This window comes from Taeniopygia guttata, chromosome 2, assembly GCF_048771995.1.
Source record: "Taeniopygia guttata chromosome 2, bTaeGut7.mat, whole genome shotgun sequence".
Lineage (NCBI taxonomy): Eukaryota > Metazoa > Chordata > Aves > Passeriformes > Estrildidae > Taeniopygia > Taeniopygia guttata.
This window is the reverse complement of record NC_133026.1, coordinates 65,504,627-65,525,531: the sequence shown is the minus strand read 5'-3', so window position 1 is coordinate 65,525,531 and position 20,905 is coordinate 65,504,627. Positions and strand designations below refer to the sequence as shown.

General features: G+C 40.9%; 1 protein-coding gene and 1 long non-coding RNA gene across 2 annotated transcripts; one reads left to right on the top strand and one right to left on the bottom strand.

The window, feature by feature from the left end:
* Window positions 1-2,820: 2,820 nt before the first annotated feature.
* On the bottom strand, window positions 2,821-14,354 carry SMIM13 (small integral membrane protein 13). Its single transcript, XM_002186824.7, has 2 exons — window positions 14,156-14,354; window positions 2,821-5,757 (listed from the first exon to the last, which is right to left on the bottom strand). The coding sequence occupies exons 1-2, from the start codon at window positions 14,229-14,231 to the stop codon at window positions 5,564-5,566; spliced, it is 270 nt and encodes an 89-aa protein (XP_002186860.1). The 5' UTR covers window positions 14,232-14,354; the 3' UTR covers window positions 2,821-5,563.
* On the top strand, window positions 14,234-16,963 carry LOC140682321 (uncharacterized). The gene is made up of 2 exons (XR_012053895.1): window positions 14,234-14,359; window positions 16,403-16,963. It is a non-coding gene; the product is annotated as an uncharacterized lncRNA (long non-coding RNA).
* The last annotated feature ends 3,942 nt before the right edge of the window (window positions 16,964-20,905 follow it).

The following is a 20,905-nucleotide window of genomic DNA, read 5'->3' as shown; positions in this document are numbered from 1 at the left end:
GCCCATGTCAGGGAGGGTTGGAACTGGATGGTCTTTAGGGTCCCTTCTAGCCCAAACCATTCCATGATTCTGTGATTTTGGAAAATAAGGAGGCTAACAAAGAAATTCAGTGAAATGTGGCAAATCAGAGCCACAAAGTGAAATTCACAGCTCCCTGCCTTGGCATGGCCCCTCTGCTGGCCTGGAGGAAAGATGAACATTTGTCCACATGGCTGTAGTACTCACCAAACATGGTTCATGTTTGCCAATATATCCCCAACCCACTGACACCACAGGTTGATCAGACTGGTTCTGTTCTTGGAAAACCAAAAATCAAAAGTTGTGCCAGGATCAGAAGTCACAGCAGATATGGGGCCATCCAGCCACCAGCATGAGAGGGCATTAGAGGCTTTCCATCATTGCAGAGGGGATGCAGACCTGGCATGTCCAAGCTAAGCACATCCTCTGCCTATGCCTTGCAGACACCTGCACCCTGCACCAAGCTCAGCCCTCTTGCAACCTCGCAGGTCACCAGGCAGCAGCTCCTGCTTCTCCTGTGGATCTTCTCAAAGCAGGGTCTTTCCAGGGGGAGCAACTCTGTATTTCTAAAAACTGAGACCACTGATGTTGGAAATAAGTGGTAGGCAGGGACAGATTTTGATGCATTCCACCAGGGCAAGGAAGTTACCCAACATTTTTAAACATGTTAAAGACCAACAGCTGATCATCTAGCATCAAAAGACTCATTTGCCACAGGAACTACAATTAACCCAAAATAAGCAGTAAGTTCTCACCAAGACAGAAGTCTCCTGATTAAGTCCTCAAGTGAGAAGGAGCAGGGCACTGTGCTAGGAAGTTAGATTGACTTTAATAAAATTCAGTGTTGACACAGCCCCAGCAGTTCAACTTAGCATATAGTTGTAGCAATACTTGCTTTGAGCCACAGCCTGTGTTATTTGTGAACAAACAAATTTGCTGGCAGAAGGCTTTCAACTCCCCAAAGAAAAAGTTAAAATACTCCAGTGCAGAAGAGAGGAAAATGACAAGACAGAGAAAGGTATTCTCCTTGGAAGTGTTCTGAGGAAGATATAGGTTACATGTAACTTCTCATTTTGAAACTTCACTGTTACCTGCATTGAAGGCTGGATGTTTATTAATAGAGTCAGCTGCCTGAATTGTTCAGCATACCCAGACACAGGGAGAAAGATTCACAGGCAAGTACCTCTCAGACCACAACTGTGGGATCCCACAGATATGGCATCTTACCCTTCTCAGTTCAAGTACACTGCCAACATTTGGGATGAGTCACAGTGGCAGTGACACAAAACAAGCCAGCAGAGGCAGGTAAACCACAAATAGTATGTGTTCAATACTTCAACAACGACCAGAGTGGCCACACTACAGCCCTATCCCCCCATCTTTCCCTACATATTAGAGTTTCTCAGCTACCAAAATTAAAGGAACATCTGTGTTATTCATTTCCCACTATGGTAACTGAAAAGCCCAGCAAATAGAAACATATGGAAAATAAAGCCCAAGATGTACTTGGTTGCAGTGTCCCCCTTTGTGAAAATAATTCCTTTACCTGAAGTGGAGTCCACCACTGCTACACATCAACATTAGCCCTAGACCAGATGAGAGCCTTTCTCCAGGCGCTGTGAAGCAGTGCCAAAAAGTCTCCCTCCCATCCAGCTTTCAGTGTTCAGCTTTCAGAGACAACACTGTGATTATAAACATCCACAGATGATCAAAACATAAGTGCTTTTCTGGTCTACATGAGGAACACAGCAATATTCATGTCTTAAATATTTAACATAAAACACAGCCAACTTCCAGTCTGATCACGGATAAAAAATGTTCATGTTAAAACCCAAGCAAGATGTAACACTGCTTGTATTTTATAGAGATTGTGTACTTTAATTACATAGACCCAAGGCCACAGGAGACCCCTGATAGCACACAAGCACCTACAGTACCAGTTAGAACAGCTTTTGATGGAACTTGGGGCAAACTTGTACAATGGCACCTTTATTCATCCGACTGGAACAGACCACAAAGGGGTTCTTTGGGATCAGCACCAAAGAAGAAAAGCAAGCATGAATTTCACATGCACTTGACACCAGTTGCCCATCACTGATTGTTCTCACTTATATTAGCCCCCAACACACACCACCATATACAAATCCAACTTTCTGAGGTGAAAAGACTGGGTGCTCAAGTCACGTAACACCAAGACATTTTGCTGCACTCCATTAGTAGCCTGTTTTTAAAAGTGAGAAGAGTAAGACAACAGCAGAACAGTTTGTTCTCTCAAGATATTTCAGTTTTTTCTTCAAAATCTTCTTTTAATGTCTGATTATTAAATAAAATAACCCAGGATACAATGTATGCATTTTTCTTAACAGAAGCAGTAAGGGATGAAGCATGTTCTCCCTTCCTCCTCCTGTACATCTTCATTTCCAAAATAAGAACTTCCTGCTTCACCAAGACACTTATTTTAGAAAAACTAGAGTCTACAAGCAATCGTAGATGGAAAAAAAGCAGAGCGGGAAGGTGGCTTGATTTTTGGGGGGGTTGTTGTTTGTTTTGAGTTTTTTAGTTGCTAAAATGAAATTACAACTTCCAAGGTATAAGGCAGGAAAAACACCTTTATTAACAACTACTTTGAAAGATATACACAAACCTGCCCTTTACAATGAAGTCATCTGCAGGTATTGCACCAGCTAGAATGTGACTTTTGATCAATCCCCTTTTGTAGTGTTTCACACTCAAACAAGCAGTCTAACTCTACAGATGAAATCCCACTCAAAAAAGTAATTAGGAAATCACTCAGGTCAAATATTCATATCAAGTCTGGTTACTTTATTTTTCATCTGTGCAGTCAGTTAAAAGAACAGTAATGATGAAAACAGATATCCACAGAAGCTTTAGGTACAGTTTTGTAACACTGAAGAAGCAAATGACCACACTGAACACATTCTTTATGCTGGTCATTTCTAAGTGAAACAGAAGGACATACACAGGTCTAGTTCAGTGTAAAACCTGATATTAAGCAGCAATGTGATCACAAATTGCAACACTGGCAAATACAACACAGGAAATTACTGCTTATTCGAAGTTACACAGCCCCTGCAACAAAGATGATATGACTGTATTTAAAAAAGGAACCCAAAATACATTCAAGATAACAGCTGCAACAATAAGGCAATAGTTTTTAACATAGATTCCATTAAACAAAACAAGACCAACCTGTTGCCTTCATAAGGTTTCAGACTTGGATGGGTGAATATAAAATTAAGTGCTTACCCACCACTAACGCTTCAGAAGGACATTAGTAAGAACACCTGAAGACATGAGTATATTGGACTGCCAGTAATCACAACCCAGGTCTTATCACAAGCACATGTCCCACACACGCAGCTTTGCTCTTACACGTCTGCATGAAGTGCCCCGTACAAAGATTTCACTACAGTTTCCTTCAAGAAAAATTAAGCATTGACAGAAGACATTGGCATTTCAAAATTCTTCCAAACCACATTATATAATACACCTTTGGCCTGCTACTAGTAAGATCATTAAAGTTATACACTAGGGAGAAAGCATAATCGGCAGCTACATCACAACAACATTAAAAAAATTAGCATCAGCTGTTTAAGAAAAGAAAGAGACTGAAAATAACTTGGGGAGTGAAATGTACACCTACAGACAGCATGGAAGGGAGAAGGAAGTTGTTTGGCTAGAGCAGATGAGCTACCCATGTCCATGAGGTTCCACGTCCATCTTATTGCATATTTGATCAGTGTCTGCATTCAAACCCACACGGATTTCTCCTTCATTATCTTGCTGCAGAGTCTTGATTGTTGCACCTTCAGAGCTACCCTGAACTAGCCATGTATACTGCCATAACTTCACATTTCTTCACAGCTCCTAGAATCAGGGACTAACTAAGTTACTGTTTCTTAGCCAGGGACACTATAGGCATCAGCCTTTTGCTGTCTTCTGTGCACTAAAGGCTAGGTAAAGTGAAGCGCAGTGGAGTGTCAATATCTTATGTCAGTACAGAGCAAGTATCTTTATTTGTAAGCCTGTATTAGCAAAGCTTAAGACAAAGATGCTAAGTTCTTAAGAAAAATGTCCCAGTACTTAAATAGCACTGCTAGACTGGAAGTCTCACCATGTGACAAGACATAAGCACATGAGAAAATTGTGACACTAAGTTATGTGAGGCAAACTGGAAGCCACAGGTTTAAACTTCTTAAAAGCTAAAAATACAAGACTGATTTTAAAGTCCTGATTAAGTTTTTCTCCACGGAGCAATGATCCAAATACTACTACATATCCAAACTTTGAGAGAAAACTGAAGCTGTTCAAGATGAGACTTGTTGGTCTCATACACACATTACAGGTGGTACATGCATGCTCCTTGTCCTTCCAAAATCTCATGCATTAATCTTCAGAGTTTCTAGATAAACAGAAGTGGAGCTCTTCATTCTGAAGTGCAATGTCAAAATAGCTATGGAACTCATCATCAGAGAAAACAGGAGCAACTGCTGATTACTGGCAAAAATCTGCAAGTTCTCCAGCAAACATGAGGTATCAAATTCCCTGCTGGAACACTGTCAGAGTGTCCCAGCGATGTGTGACAAACTGCTAAGACAGCCTTACCCGCTTCTAGGAAAAAAAAGCTATGTTAGATACCAAATACCTGATGTAAAGGTGTACTAAGACAGCTAAGAGTAGGGCTCATTATCCAAATACCAAAGATGACACTTCAGAATACTAAACAGCGAGCAGTGCATAACCCAGGCACATTCCCGTCTCTGGCACAGGCAGGACTTGGAGCAAAAGGTTCAGGAAAAACACTCAGAAGCCTAGCAGGACTGTTTAAACTATAATCCTTCTTATATACCAAAACCAAGAAAACAGGTCTTGCCATCCAATTGCTTTCTTTGCATCTCCTTCTTTTTTAAAAAAGAGGAGATAATAAAAACCTCCAAATCATGTGCACCTAGTAGGATTTTTCATATTTAATTTATACTTTTTATATATACAAGAACTTAACTAAAATCTCACTTTAGAATACATTCTAAAGCAGGATAGTCTTTCAACTGATCTTTTTAGTTCACATGCTTTCTCAAGGTTGAAAAAATATATATATTCATATACAGCTAAGGAAATAAAACTCAATTTCATTATATGTAGTTACAGTGCTGCAAAGAAAAAATAATTTATTAACTATTTCAAGTCTGAAATATTTACTATGTTCAGACTAATGCGAAGGCTAAGCCTATGGTCCAGGACCTGTTCTTCCTCTGCGTGCTGAGATGGGAGATACGGGAGCTCAGCATTTTTGTGATGGAGATTTCTCTCCACCCCTCCCTTCTTCCAGTATTCTGTGACTTGCTGCTGATGCCCTCCCTGAACCTCTATCGTAGTAGCATCATCCATTGGTAGCTCAGAAGTAAAGGTCCACTGGGATCAATGGTACCTCTTAGGTCAGTTTCTCAGTAAGGTCCCACCACCAAAGGACACAGTGCAGAGGTGGTAACCATTCACAGTTCACTTAGAAGTTCAGTGGAGTACTTTAAGTTGTGTCTTCCGCAGGGGCCCTTCGCTGCCGGGCCGATTTCTGTCTCCCTCTATGAGGCGAGGGAGGAGTTTCCTGTTCAGTTTCAGTTTCTGATGGCTCGTTGTCTCCCTGCTGAGACCCGGTATCACCTATCAATTCTCTCAGAAATTTGAATTTAGACAAGAACAATTGCCAGACCACATACCATCCTGTAGGAGAAAGAAAAAAGATACTGCTTAGTTACTTCATACAAATTGATAGTCAGCTTGATGGCAAAGTATATCACAAGAGGGAAAAAAAATCTGATCGGCTCCCACCCTCTATTGGCCAACCCCAACAGCCCTCCACAGCACATCCACTCATTTTTACAGTCCTATAAAAACCAATTCAACTTTGGAAAGTTCGTCCTCACCCAGAAGCACCGTTTAAGCTCCAGGAAAAGCCCTACACATTCCAAACTACTGCCACAGCAAGTAGGTGGGTGATCACCATCACCATCACACAGATAAAGGTCTTAATTGTCAGGAAAAAAGAAGTCCTGTGGTTCCATCTCAAACAAGGACTCAGGATTCATTACACAGGCACTGTGAAAGCACTAGAATTTCTCCCCTTACCCAGCAAACACTCCAGTCTGGAAATGACATTTTAAAAGTTGCATTACATAATCACCATTCATCACACTTGCTCAGATCCTCAAATTAATATATTTTATAATAAATCCTATTCTGAAATGGACAAGTTCTTCCTTATGTTCATGAAAAGACCACATCCCCCAAATTCAATGAGATCCCTCACCATGCCCAAATCCCACTAAAGTAAAATTAACATTCTGTGGTAAATCTGTGTTCTGTTCCACCACTAAATACTCCAGGTCCCAATATTATGCAAGTAAAGAACTGAGATAGCCACATTTCTAGAATCTATCTTGAAAAATACTTAAGATCAACCTGCTCCTCCTCCTTTGTCTTATCTAAGTGTTTCCGTAACAGGTAGCAGAAAAAAAAAGAAAAAAGAAAAAAAAAAAAACCTTAAAAAAGCAGATATGAATATATCTAAACCTAAGCCAGAATCTTCATTTTAAAATAACCTACCAAACAGGAATACAACTTCTCTGTGAAATACAGTTAAGTGGAGCAAAATTTTAACAGCTCTTTGAAAACAAATGCTGTACAAACATTATTTGCAACACCGACACCCATCTGGCCTTCACTATATTTAATATCCCCAGTTCTCTGTTCAGAAGGTCTTTCCAGCTATTTAAGCCTATACTGCTGACCTAGTCAGATATAAGAGCACTATTTTACAGAGCTAGGGAAAAACTGTCCTCCCAATTACACAGCTTCCAGCAGAAGCAGACTTCTGGGAATGTATAACAGGACATATTAGAAAGGGGGGAGAAAGACTAACAACTAACTAATAAATAAATAACACTTATATAATCACAGCACCTCTGTATTTCTTCCTCTTCTGTAATCAGAGTCAATATGGGCAATCCATTCCTTATGATAAAAACAAGATCCCACCCATCTCCTTCTTCCTGGAATACTTTTTACATCCTGCAGTTTTTAAAATTCAGTAACTTCTCTGCTCCTGAGGAAATTGAAGAAAAGCTTCTATATGACATGACAACCTTTTATGATCTAAAATAATTCCAAAGCCTATACAAATATTTTCTTTCCCATGGATACATAACCCCTCTAAATGACTTGTGATTAAACTGAATCCACTGTCCCACAAATGCATTACATTCCCTTGCACCTAGAAAAAAAAAATGATGATAGATGGCTGAGTTTGGCTTCTATTTTCTTTCAGAACTAGAAGTAAAAATTGAGGTAGCAGCACTTTGAAGGTTGCTTCCATTGAAAGGGGAGAGGGAGGAGAATGGGGCAAAAATATTCAAGGCATTCCCAGAAGGGTTTTAGGGCGCTTTATGGAAGCATGACTTGAGTATATTTGTTGTAAATAAATATTCCATTAAAGGAGGTACTTTAATTTAAGCTAAATAAAGTGAACTACACACTTCCTCTATCACTGCAAACAGGCTACTTAACGCCCAGAATTACTATGTGTTGGGGAAATACTATAAAACATACAAAGTTCATTTGCACTCTCAAGAAAAACGGCACTAATTTCTTTTCATTGTTTGGTTTGAGTTAGAGAGCAGAGCAGAATGGGCTAAGTATCCAAAACCCCAAGTACCATAAACAGATTTTGGAGCTGTCTAGCTTCAGAATACAAACAAGACAGTGTAAATAATCAGCCAAGGGGACTGGTTCTAGCAGCCAAACAAACAGACCAGAGTAACAGACAGGTGACACAAACCACAATGCAGTGGGTTGAAAAGAAAATTACAACAGGCTAAGCCAAAGGTATTAGTGGGAGGGCTTGAAAACCAGAATGAAAAACCTCACAAGATCTCCTAGCCTGTACCAGAGACCTTTAGGTATAATCAAAGTAGAAAGACTTCTTTCTTTCACTTGCTCTAGTTAACATGCCAGCTTGGATGGAAAGTTAAAAAAAAAAAATCCCCAAAACAAACATACTTGTCCAAATCAAGTTAAGACTGCCTCTTCAGCTGAGCCTCCATGTCACTAAATAAATAAGAATTTTATTGGGAATAACCAGACTACTAAAGAACAAGTTACTCTGGGTAATAAAAAAATCTCTCCAGCAACAATATCAGCTAAATACATCATTAAACAAAACCACACACACAGACACAAAGCCTCGAGGCAGATTCACATTGTCTCTGAATCAGAAGACAATGCATCTTCTATTTTCTTGTTCTCTTAAAAACACTGCAAAATTGTAACACCCATCACTGTGCCATACTAAAGAACTGTAAGTTACATAACTGTGTTTTAAAAAAGAAAATAACTGTAAACTGTTTTAAAATACACACACACAAAAAAAGGAAAATGGGCATCTCTAGGCATTCTTGACTGTATGCGGCTTAGTTTAGCTTTGTGGGCTTTTTGCTGTAGAGCTCTTCCTGGACACGTACATGACACCTTTGGTTTGCATCTCTTAACACTTCCACTCTGTTCAGGTAAGCTGCTCTCAAAGAAGTCCTACTGGCTTCTTTTGATTAGAATCAGTCTTTCAGTGCGTGCTTTATTTTCTTTAGCTATTTGATTTACCTTTCAAAATAATCCTTAGCTTGACTGAGTCTGTGGAAGCCAAACAGCACACCCACAACCTGTCCTCAGCAAACAAGCAGTGATGACGTGCAGACTGATACATAATATTTCTACACTAACTGGTGAAAGAAGTTGCTTCTCAAAGCAGTAAGCCAGATCAAACATACATCAGTGCAGTGCAAAGCAGGGGATCCAACTCTTGATGTAGCATATACCTGAATCCCATTTTGCAAAATCTAAGATACCAGTGTTTTGCAGCCAGGCAGAACAGCAGCTCCCAGCCTTGCAGAGGCTTGCAGTACTCATTAAAAGCTGGGTGAAAGCATCTCACTTAAAAATGCCACAGCCAGATGCCATGCAAAGACACATCTGGGAATGTGGATTCAGTAGGTCAACCCCCCTCTAATAAATCACGATGCAATGTGTTTGTGAAGATGGGGCTGTGAGTCAAAGCCTTTGACTAACTCATGGAGGATGTATGTAACATACATGCAATTCAGATATTAATCAGATTTTATGGTTTGACTAGACTTCATTAAAACTACTTTTTCTGTTACTTCCCACATCAGCTCCTGGTTCTTTGTAAAGGGGAAAGAAACAGTGATGTAACTACAAAGTTACTCCCACTCCAAAAGTGAGGGATAACAAGCCTCAGGCCCGTCTATTTAATTCACCTTTCACTGGCTTGTATGCAACAGTTGAGTTTTCTTTTTTGGAGCACATTTTCCTCTTCTATCTCAATCAGGAAAAGCAAACAGAAGAAAAACCGCAGAGTTAATATGGAGTTCTGGGTAAAAGCAACTTGATTTTCTTATGTGAAACACAAATGAAACCAAGAAAGGCAGGATGGTGATGCAGTAACTGCAATAACAACACAGAGAAGACTGAGCTTCCAGTTTTGAGCCTGCTGTGGAATTCACGTGTAGTCTTGCAAGATCATTTAACTTCTGTGTCCCTACTGATTTGGAAATAGGATCCTATCATGCCAAAACATGGGTACTAATTTAAAACTAGGGTATCACCATGGTGAATGTTGCCTATATTCAAATGCTGAAGTGTCCACTGCAGAAAAAAAAAAAAAGAAGCACGGATCTTGAGATGCTACAAGTCACTTCATCCACATCTCTGAATCTCTGAAACAGTGCAGCACTAGTATACTGCCCTAGTGGATAGCTTTGCTGGAGAGGATCAGCCTGAAGGAAGCACTGCTCTGACACTGGGAGAACAGGGGACATCAGATGACATGCTGCTTGGTTCTGCACAGCTCCATAAACCTGTTCACATTTAATGCAACACTACCACTTGCTGCTTGCTGACTGAGCAAAAGGAAACTTGCTCTCTTCTTATCTCCCATTTACAACACTTTGTAAACTCAACTTTCAAATTAAAGGATATTTTCTCTTTACAAGTAGTCTAATCAAGCATGACCTTCCTCATCTGTTAAGGTATTTCCAAAGAATCACTCATTGAAGATAGTTACAAAACTGTTTATGCAAAGCATTAAAGAAAAGTAATTCAGGCAGAATTTAGAGCTGAAATATTTTCCCATCTGCAACTGAATTCATATTTCTGAAGCGAACCACACATTCATTTCAGCATTTAGAGTTACATGATTTTTATTTTAAGGTTGTATGTCTCAACCCACATTTCATTAGCCTCTTTTGACAAATGAGATGAATGCTTCCATCTGTTCCAGTGAAGGCACTTTGGCAATTTCACTTGGCTTCATGCATCACTACACTGGGAAAATATAACAAATACACAGAGGTAAGCAGTACCAGAGTTTGCCTTGGCTGGTATTTTATTTCATCCTATATCTTTGACCATGCACAAGTTCCTCCAATCTCAGAGGTACATGGAATACAGAAAAGCAGCAATACGACCACCAGAAAAAGAAAATCAGAAAAGGTGGGAATGAAAAAAGTGGGAGCAAGTTATCTTAGTCCCACTTTTAAGGGAGCAACTGAAAATTTGCTGTTTACACTACCTCAGTGGTTTCTGTGTCAGATGTGATCAGTTTACAAATGCTAGCTGCAAGCCTCCCATGCTTCTTAACTAATTCAGATTAACACTAAAAGTAGCACTCGCCAGCATTCAGACATGTTTTAAAGAAAAGGAAATCAAACCATTTATACAAAATACATTTATAGACATAAATGCCTAATTGACATTGCTGAAGAACCAGTCAAAGTAAAAAGTAACTTCTGATAATTTGTGCTCTGAATTTTGTCTTTTCACATCAAAAAAAAAAAAAAGGTAAAGTGAATGTTTTACTCATTATTTAAGTTTTGATAGTAGTTATCATATTATGTGTGGATGGGCAGCAGAAATCCACCTGATCCTGGATATTTATGTTTATTACGCTCTACAGGAAATCACAACCATGAGTCCTTTTATGAGCCACACAAAATCCAAGTCCCAGTTCTTTACACTCTCAACCCCTCCTCTCAATGCTGTTTCAACACCTCTTGTCAGATGGCTGCAAAACATTCTCATCATCAGATCAGGCTTACTCCAGATTATATCCAGCCCTTCCTATGTCAGACCTGTCCATTAATTTGTATGTCACATTGACTGGCTTTTGCTCATATCCTGTCACACACAGCATTTAGGCAGTTTCTTCTCCACCTTCTCACCTACAGGTCGCTACTTTTTCCAGCCTTCCCAGGGAAACTGCCTGTCACTAGCACAGATAAACAATTAAGTTCAAAGTAGTTTTCTTTTTTTTTTCCCAGTAGTGGTCCTGACACTGCTTTTCTTGATTATTTTCCATGGCAAGTGAAGTGTTAAGTGGTATAACCAATATTAATTAATTAATAAATGCTGAATGATGGAAAATTAATGACAAATACTATAAATCATTATCAAATCCCACTGAGTCACTTCTAATACGGTGATAGTTCAAATCCCTCCCCCAAAAACCCAATTAATGTGTCAGCTTCCCGTGCTCTGAAACTAGGGGACTTTTACCAATCATTTTATAAAGTCTGACATTGATCAAAGTAAAATAAAATTAAGAATTCAAAGCAAAATATTAATGAAATTCAAGATGAATGTCCAATATATAACTCCAAACAAGCTAAGTATTTACAAGCCACTTAAAAGTAAAGTTATTCATTACTTCTGCTTTCTTTAACCATGAAAGCACTAGGCAAATTATTATGTTATTAGACAAAGTTAATGCTTAGCATTCCAACTCCATTTGTCATATACAGACAAAGGCAGATGGGCCTGAGGAAAATTATGCTTGTTTCTGAGTGTGAACAGCACGTTGCAAAATTGTATTACACTTTCAACAAGACAGTAAACAAATATCTTGTATGCATACTTAGATATAAAAGCCCTAGCAATTACCATGCTACATCTTCTAAAAGTTGAAAAGTGGCCAGTCAACAGATAATGAGGGTAGGGAAACTAAAATAAATATCTACTTAGGCCACTGTTTATTCTGTAACAACAGACAGTGCAGGACATGCAGGAAAAGAGCAGCAGACCAAGCAAAGTATAGCCTTGCAGTTCCAGTTATCAGTATTTCACAGATTTCCTCACCCAAGATAATGACCAAGATGTTAACCTTTCTTCCAGGAATGTTAAATGACAGAAGTTTCAACATCCAAAATATTCCTTGTTAATGAGCTTGCAAATTATTTCCCCATTGTGTAAAAGACACAGCCTGTTGCTTGACCATTTATCTTCACTTACTCCAACTCCTCTGTAATTATGACATTTCACAATGCTTCCCACTTTACTTTTGACTTGCTACTCAGTGGTATAGCCATCACCCCTTCTCCAGTCATCTATTTTCCAGGCTTGACAGATCTAACCTGTTAAGAGTTTCTTCATGCAGAAATAATTTCACAGCACTCAACAAAGAATTGCTACAGAAACCCTGTCTTTTTAAAAAGAAACTAGGATTTTATTTTTTTAATGAAGTAATACACTTTAACAAGAAAATACACTGTGTGAGACACATGCACATGGATGATTCCTATAGCAGTATAATGACATTTCCTCTTCTATTTCAGGCTTCTAAAGTTTGATTGCCTGTTTGCTAGCTACAAAGCATTACAGAGAAATTTTGGAGAAATGCTTGCAATTACTTCAGCTAATCCTTTCTTTGGGATAATAGCAGCTCAGTTTGATTCCATTATATTTCTGCATACAAATTACATGTGTATACATTTCACACTTTCTACGTGCCTTACTTCATACATGTTAATACTGGATTTTACTTCCCATTTCACTATCCACTCCCTTGATAGTGCTAAATCTTTCCACAATGCTTTGTCATTTTGACAACAATTAGCAGTTTTTAATCTATTAAACATCAGTCTTCACTTTGCTCCCTCAGTTTTTCAGAAACCACTTGTAAACACACCAAGGTGCCAGGTAGCTTTATAAGTGATTGTAAGTCTCACATGCCTCTCATCACATGTTATGGCATAGTTCGAATTTGCTGGTGTGTTTTTTGTTTGTTTTGCAAGCTGCAAGTTCTGCATATTGACCACAACATTCACATACTGCACTGCTGGTTTCTTCCGAGAACTCCCAAAAGACCTGCAAGTCATCCCTTCCATTGAAATAATCCTTCTCTCCGCGTATTGAAAAGAAAAAAAAAAAAGAAAAAAAAAGCCTTGGATGAATCATCGAGGTTGGAAGAAACCTTTAAGATCATCCAGTCGAACCATTCACCCAGTATTGCCATTGTAACCCCTAAATCACAAACTCTCCCAGCACCACATCCAGACACCTCTTGAACACCTCCAGGGATGGTGACTCCAGCACCTCCCTGGACAACCTGCTCCAATCCCCGACCACTCCAACAGTGAAAAAATATTTTCTAATACCTAATCTGAATCTCCCCTGTCTCAGTTTAAGGCCATTTCCCCCGGGCCTCACTGCATGCACAGCAGATGGACCCCGCTACAGCCTGTCAGCTGGTTGTCCTGGGAGACAAGGTCCCCCCCAAGCCTCCCTCTCTCGCTCCACATAAGAAAGAACCTCCTAAGTGCTGTCTTCAGTCAATTCTGGCACAGAGATGTCAGAAACTGAGGGATGCCAGTCCCAAGTTGACCTCCTGCACTCACGGGCACTGCAGACCCATCATGTAGAAGCCGCACAGGGTGACTGCTCAGGAGTACCATCACTAAAAAAAGCCCTAATTTCCAGAGGAAACAGCGAATTAAACACCGAAGTAAGGCTCTAGGAGCCTATCAAGGCTGGGAACGCCTCGGGAACAAAGAGAAGAGGGCGCTGCACGCTACACACGCTCCCCCACAGGCCGGGGCACGGTGCCCTTTTCTTCCCCAGTCAATCCGAGCCAAGGGGAACCACCACAGATTGGAGGCACCACCACAGATTGGAGGAACCACCACAGATTGCGAGGCTGGGGCGAGGGCGGGCGGGGGGCACCAGCAGCGCCCGCCGCAGCCGGGCCAGCAGCCGCCCGCCGCGCCCCGGCACTCACCGCACAGCATGAAGAGCAGCACGCAGGCCAGCGTGGCCACGATCACCAGCAGGGTCAGCCCGATGCTCTGCCACATGGCGCGGCCGGGGGCAGCCCACAGAACCCGGGCCGGGCCGGCGGCCCCGCTCCTGCTCCTCCTCCCGCCGCCGAGCAGCCGGCGGCCAGGCGGGGCAGCGCTCCCGGAGCAACGCGCTGGCGCGGGTGGTACGCGGGACGTGCTGGGAGTTGTAGTTCATTTTCCACCACATCGCCCAGAGTGGAAAGACAATTCCCGCCAGCGAGGACTACAAGTCCCGGTGTGCCCTGCGGCAGGGTGGTGTTGGCGGGGGGCGGTTAGGGCTGTGTGAGGGCGGGGGTAGCGGTTGGTAGCGGTGGCTGCAGCCCTGAGCCCTGAGCGGGTCGAGGGGTAATAAGGCCGGGCTGGCGAGGCTCTGGGCAGCCTGATCTGGTGGAAAGTGCTCCTGCCCAGAGCAGCAGGGTTGGAACTGGATGGTCTTTAAGGTCCTTCACAACCTAAACCATTCAATGATTCCATCTCTCTATGACTTAGATTTAGGGATGGGGCAAGCTGATTTCTTAATCCTCTTGCCATTCCTGCCCTCGCGTCCCCCCAGTGGGATCGTATAAAGGTACAACAGGAATATCTAGGCCTTAGTCAAGGAAGCAATTCTACGCCCGACATGGTTTGAATTCCACCCGACCTTGGCTCTTGCCCTCTGTTGACGTGGTGCTGGCACATCAAAGCTGGCCCTTCCCACTTAAAAGAAATCTGAGGAAATAATATCTCTCAGAACTGTGAGATAACCTTAATTGTGATATGAACTTTGCTGTTAGCACTGGAATAAGGTTAAAATTTTCCTTTGTAGTGTGCAGGTTAATGTTTCTAAAACTGCTGGAAACGTGTGTAAATCCAGTACTACAGAAGCTCAGTTTCCCATGGGTGTGCCACCATTGTAGTGACATGTCAGAGAAAGCTAGTCCAGTTCTTTATTTCTTTTAGGTAGTATTTAAAAATCTCCCTGTTTAGGCGAAACTAACAATTCTTTGTTTTCCTGGACTCTAAGCATGCCACATGCCTCCTCGCTTCAACATACCTGTAAACGAAAATTACCTGCACGTGTGGTTCCCCCATCCACATCCTTAAATCTGCTGTGACTTCACCAAATCAACCTGGAGTTCTTTCTTTCTGATCCTAGCATTCTTTTCCCAACATTCCAAGCCCTGTCTAATACTCTGCCTGGAGTATTAAAACACTTAGCATATCTTTTGCAAGTATAATTTCATTTGGAACATATTTTCTGTTATTTTCCATCTTTTAACTTGGACATAACTCCTGATCTTTAAATGTGTTCACAATTCTGCCTCAGCACTTGTTACATATAACCTTACTTAAGCAAGGTTTCTTTTGTATTACAAAGCAAAGTAGTAACAGTTGCTACCATATTATTTTTGAAAAATAAGCTTCCTCCTAGCTGCACTGTTCTGTTTTTCTGATTTTTTGCTTATCATCTGCAGTTAGAGTAAGTTCTCTGGATATGGGACTACTACCTTTTCTTTTTTGTAAAACAGCTGTCAAACTTAAGGGCTATTAAAATATTCCAGATATGTCATCCTGCGGTTCCAAACTGGTATAATAATAGTAGTAATAGATTCATGTACATCACATCCTCAAGCATTGCAGAACCACATAGCATTCAGAATTGAAGAAAGACTTAATCTTGGAATCAAGTAATTTTGGAGCAATAAATATACCTGATCTATGTATACAGGCCTTAGATATACATGTGTATATATATATCTACATATCATACATTCAAACATATATAGTATTGCTCAAGGCAATATGGAATTTCAGACACAGTAATTCTTGGGGTGTCCTGTGTCCTGTTCAGGGCCAGGACTTGGACTTGATGGTCCTGATGGGTCTCTTCTAACTCAGCATATTCTGTGGTTCTAATAGACTAGAAAGTAAAAAATGAAAACAAGTAGCAATTAGAGTTCTCATATGTTCTGTACAAGATGAATGCCTAATCAATGTATGTTCAGTTTGGAAAACCTTTTACTTATTTAGGTTTCACTTTCTCTAGTTCATTCACCAGGCTTGTCACCTTGTTGTAGAGGGCCATCAGGTGACTTAGGCATTATTTCCTGTCCGTAAATCTATTTTGATTAGTCACAAGTACTTTGATCTTCATGGTTTTGGAGACCACATGAATTCCAGAAGGATTTTCTCTATGACCTTTCCAGGGACCAAGATGAAGCTCACTGGCCTGTCATTCTCCAGACCTTCCTTCTTGCTCCCCTTGAAGATAGAGGAGATGCTTGGTCTCATCCAGTCTCCAGGAACGTCTCCCAGTCAACAGCATATTTCAAAGCTAATTGAGAATGGCTTCACAGTGACATCAGCCAGCTCTCTCAGCAGTCAAGAACACAACCTCTCAGGCCCTGGGAACTTAAGATATTTCCATTTTGTTTAAGTGCCCCCTAACCTGATCCTCCTGCACTGAGGTTAAGTCTTCCTTGCTCTATTAGACTTTCCCTCTAATCTCTTTCCTGAGATGCTGAATGCCAGTATGGGTGAAGTACTGAAATTGTCCTCAGGACAGACATAAAAAGGACTCTCTGACATAATGGCCAGGGCACTTAAATAGGAGATATATCTATAGGTGGGCGGTAACTAGGGGTGTTACACTATAACCAAACCATGAGGTACAAGAAGAAATTCTTCCTCCTCCAACCATTTGGTCAACACAATCTTTGTTATTCTATTTTTCCCAATGCATTAAATAAACACTTTCTTTTGAGACACTTTGTGTCAGTTAAGATTTATATGCATTCCATATGAATTAAAAAACCCAAACTTATTCCATGTACTTTACCTAAGACTTTTCTTCAGATTAAAGTTAAATGACACAAACAAATACACATATATCCCACTAGGTGTAATTTCATGTGCTAATGTGCCAAAAATCTGTGCAATACCAATAATGATGCACTTTGGAGAAATGAGCTGCAATGTGGACATGGTTATTTTTCAAAACCCCAAAAATCACACAAAAGAAAACAGAACTACTGTTGGACACATGAGGTTTTCTACTTACTGAAGTTCAGATAAAAGGTTATATACAAATCTAATCTTGGTATGTCCAGTTCCTAAAGTGTTTATGTGTGATGCGGAGTCACAAAATTGGATATAGCTCATCCATTCCCTGAGGAGAATGGAAAAATCTCACTCATGACATTATGACCTCCTCTCCATCCTCTCGTTACATGTTCGCTGCATACTATCAATATTCTACACTGAACACTTTTTCCTGTGATACTCAACACTGATCACTCTTCCCACACCTTCTCTAGCATGTACAACCACAGACACACTGAGATATATTTTGAGGTAGGGAAAACAGGATGGTCAGGCCATCAGGCAGCAGAAAGACTGCAGCACCAGACTGGTGAGAGGGGCACTCAGGAGGCCTCTGCCCAACAGTGCACAAAACCATGGCTTACAGCAGCAGCATTTGGCATGTTTCCTCAAAGCAACAAGGCCCCACAATGCTGTGAATAAGAGAGATAAAGACTCTTTAGCTCAGGGAAAACGGGTGCAGATGCTGAGGGCACAAACCTTATTTTCAGGGTGTGAGAGCTGATGCAACTAGACCAACCAGTTGTTTCACAGCAGCCAGTTAAGCACTGTTTGTGTTTGCATAGCAAGACAAGGGGAGGGATCTTATTATCCCTCCTTCACCTGTGACAGGGCTGATGCAGACAGACACATTTGAAGTCTCAACTGATTTTTGATTGTCCCTTCTGGTCTGCTTTTGAGCTGGCATGTGGGGAAAATCTCATGCCTGTTTATTTGTAGCACAGCTTTTGCTGATGTTGGGTGTTGCTGGAAGTGCTCAGCACTTCAACAAACCCACACTAGGTTACCTAGAGGGAGACAGCAGAAGGAAGAATGAAATCATTGACTAGCTGTAAAAACTTATATGTAAACAGCACAGAAATTATTTTATATGAGGCATTTATTCTTGTCCTGAAAAAGAATTTCAGCCACTTTGATTTGGTTTGGTTTTGTTTTGTCCTTTTCCAGATCCTTGCATCATTCGTGGCCTCCTGTTTGTTTATTATAATCCCCACTCTGCATTGATGAAGTGGGAGTGTTGCTGAAGGCTATTATTGCAAATAAGGCTTAGTAAAATTAATATGGGCAGGAAGAGCAAGTTAACGTTATGCAGGCAGTTTTTGTTCTACAGTGTCCTAATTTTTTAATCCTTCTCTTGGCACAGATATTATCTCTGAAGGTAACTGGAAACCATATCAACTACTGGAGCCAAAATAATGTATAGGAACTTGACTGCCTATCAGTTGTACCCCAGAAGCCAGGCAGGTATTTACAGTTCATGCAGAAGGTGCAAATTGTTGCCCCTTCTGCTATTTAGAATATACTTGTTGTCCTTCCCACTGCTGATTTTCTTTTGGCATTAATACACTTTTCTTGTCCTGGGGTGGGAATACAGAGAAATGGCTTCCTCCCACCCCTTTCCCTCTGCGTTCCACTGTTACTCATGACACTGTGAGCTCTTGGATGTACGACACAGCAGGACAATGGTCCCAAACAGGGACCTCCATAAGCTACCCTAACACCAAATACTAGTGGCTGTAAGAGAGAACATTCAGGTTCATCCTCAATTCACAGCAGTTAATGCCAGCAAGCTCCTTGCAGGAGACATGCAGACAGCGAGGAACAGCGAGAAACTATGGTCTTTTGTAACAACTCACCTTCAATATTTGCTTTGGAGCCCTCATGCTTTTCCTAGCTCTTAGTTGACTCAAATTACTTATACAGACTATTTGTATAAAGATCATATGCCTAAGAGGGATCAGAAAATTCTACTTATGTTAATTTATAGATTATACAATAACTGTATCTGTGACTTCAGCCAAGGACTTTTCCTGTTGCAAATGATTTCCAGCTTTAGCCAAGCCTTTTAATAGTAAACACCAGCAGTGCTGGTTTGTGTCCGAGAGAGGGTGCTAAAATAAAATATTTACTACAAAAACTTCAGAGCTGCACAATTGCTTAATTCAGTGCTTCCGCCTGCATAAATTTATTTTGACTTAGTTCTTATTTTACTTGCTCGCAGCTGGCAATTTTATACAGGCATTAGCTTTAGGACATATTACACCAGCTGTAGTTTCAAAGCTGAAAATAGCATTTAGAAAGAACTAACCACACCAGAGAAAAACAAGGGGAAAACTCCCAAATTTTCACTTCAGCCTGATTACTCAGATTTGATTGCGTGCAGTTGTATTACTGATAGTTCTGAGTTAATAAGATTAACAAATACTAACAAAAGTTAACCGAAGGAGGAGATATTTAGGTTAGATACATAGAAGATATTCTTTACTGTGAGGGTGGTGAGGAACTGAAACAGGTTGACCAGGGAAGCTGTGGATGCCCCACCCCGCTAGGGGCCAGGGGCCAGGGCCAGGTTGGATGGAGACTTGAGCAAGCTATTCTAAAGAATGGTGCCCCTGTTTATGACAGAGAGCTTGGAACCAGATGATCTCTAAGGTCCCTCCCAACACATTCGATGATTCTATAAAATTCTGTCACACTGACTTTGTAACTCCCCTCACACTGACTTTGTAACTCCCCATGGCACCACTAGCAAAATTGAAATCTGCAGATGCATAACCATTGTGCTGTGCCAAAAACTTAGAAAAAGAATGGATAACAGAAGAAATATATTCTCTTTCATCTGAGCTAGATGCTCAGAGACAGAAGGACATTTTGCCAATGAATTAGATAGAGGCTGCTGGCAGAACAATTTTGTGAAACAGGATATCCTGAGTTTAAATTCCAAGCTTTGGAAGAGGTCATGGTCAGGTCAAGAGCAGTGACTGCTAGTGGGTGACATGGCAATGGGAGACGGAAAGACTTTTCTTTCCTGAACTAAAACTTTCTCCTGCTGATTGAAACTTAGTGGCAGCTGAGCGTTGCTGGTAGTTGACTGATCAGTGATACCTTGTCCACCTTGTTTCCTACTGAGTTGTAAGGCCAGTGGAACCTGTCAGCTCTGAACTCATTGCAAATCAGAGGTGTTTTTTCTAAGATACAGACATATCCAAAACCTGACTAGACACCATCTTGGGCAGCTGCCTGTAGGAGACCCTGCCTCAGCAGGTTAAGACCAGATAATCTCCCAAGGTCCCTTCCCACCTCAACCAGTCTTATTCTGTAAATCAGGTAGTTTGTGATAAAGGGCAACCTAGAACCACCCCTAGACCAGCAGTGCTCAAGCTAACTCCCTTTGGTATTGCACTTTGAACAGTGGTGGTTGTGTAACAGCATTACCCCAGAATGAAGTGCTGTTTAAACTGCTTCCTCGTACTCTGCTTGTTTTCAGGGAATTTCAGCTGGAACTAAGCAAATCTATTTGTCCATATGTCAACTTTTCTGTCTTTTATCTCAGGACAATATGCTGCCCAATAATCACTGAAAGCTGGCTGGCAGAGGTCTGCTCTGCTTAGTGCCTGGGATCCAACCAAATGCATGGCATCACTCTCCCTACAAAACACATGAATCCAAATCCTGCCACAGCCCTTAAATTTCCAAACTCAGATCATTAGAGAGGTGTTTAAAATATCCATAATGCTATTACAGCTTCTCTTAGATGCCACCAGAATCCTATTTGTTCTTCACTGGAGACACTATTGTTTTTCTAAAAAAGGAAGTTGCTACTGTAG

Excerpts from the sequence above, each read along its gene's own strand:
- SMIM13 (XM_002186824.7), bottom strand. The coding sequence starts at position 14,231 with ATGTGGCAGAGCATCGGGCTGACCCTGCTGGTGATCGTGGCCACGCTG. Across the intron at positions 5,758-14,155 it reads GCTGCTCTTCATGCTGTGCG|GATGGTATGTGGTCTGGCAA; the intron begins GTGAGTGCCGGG and ends TTTCTCCTACAG.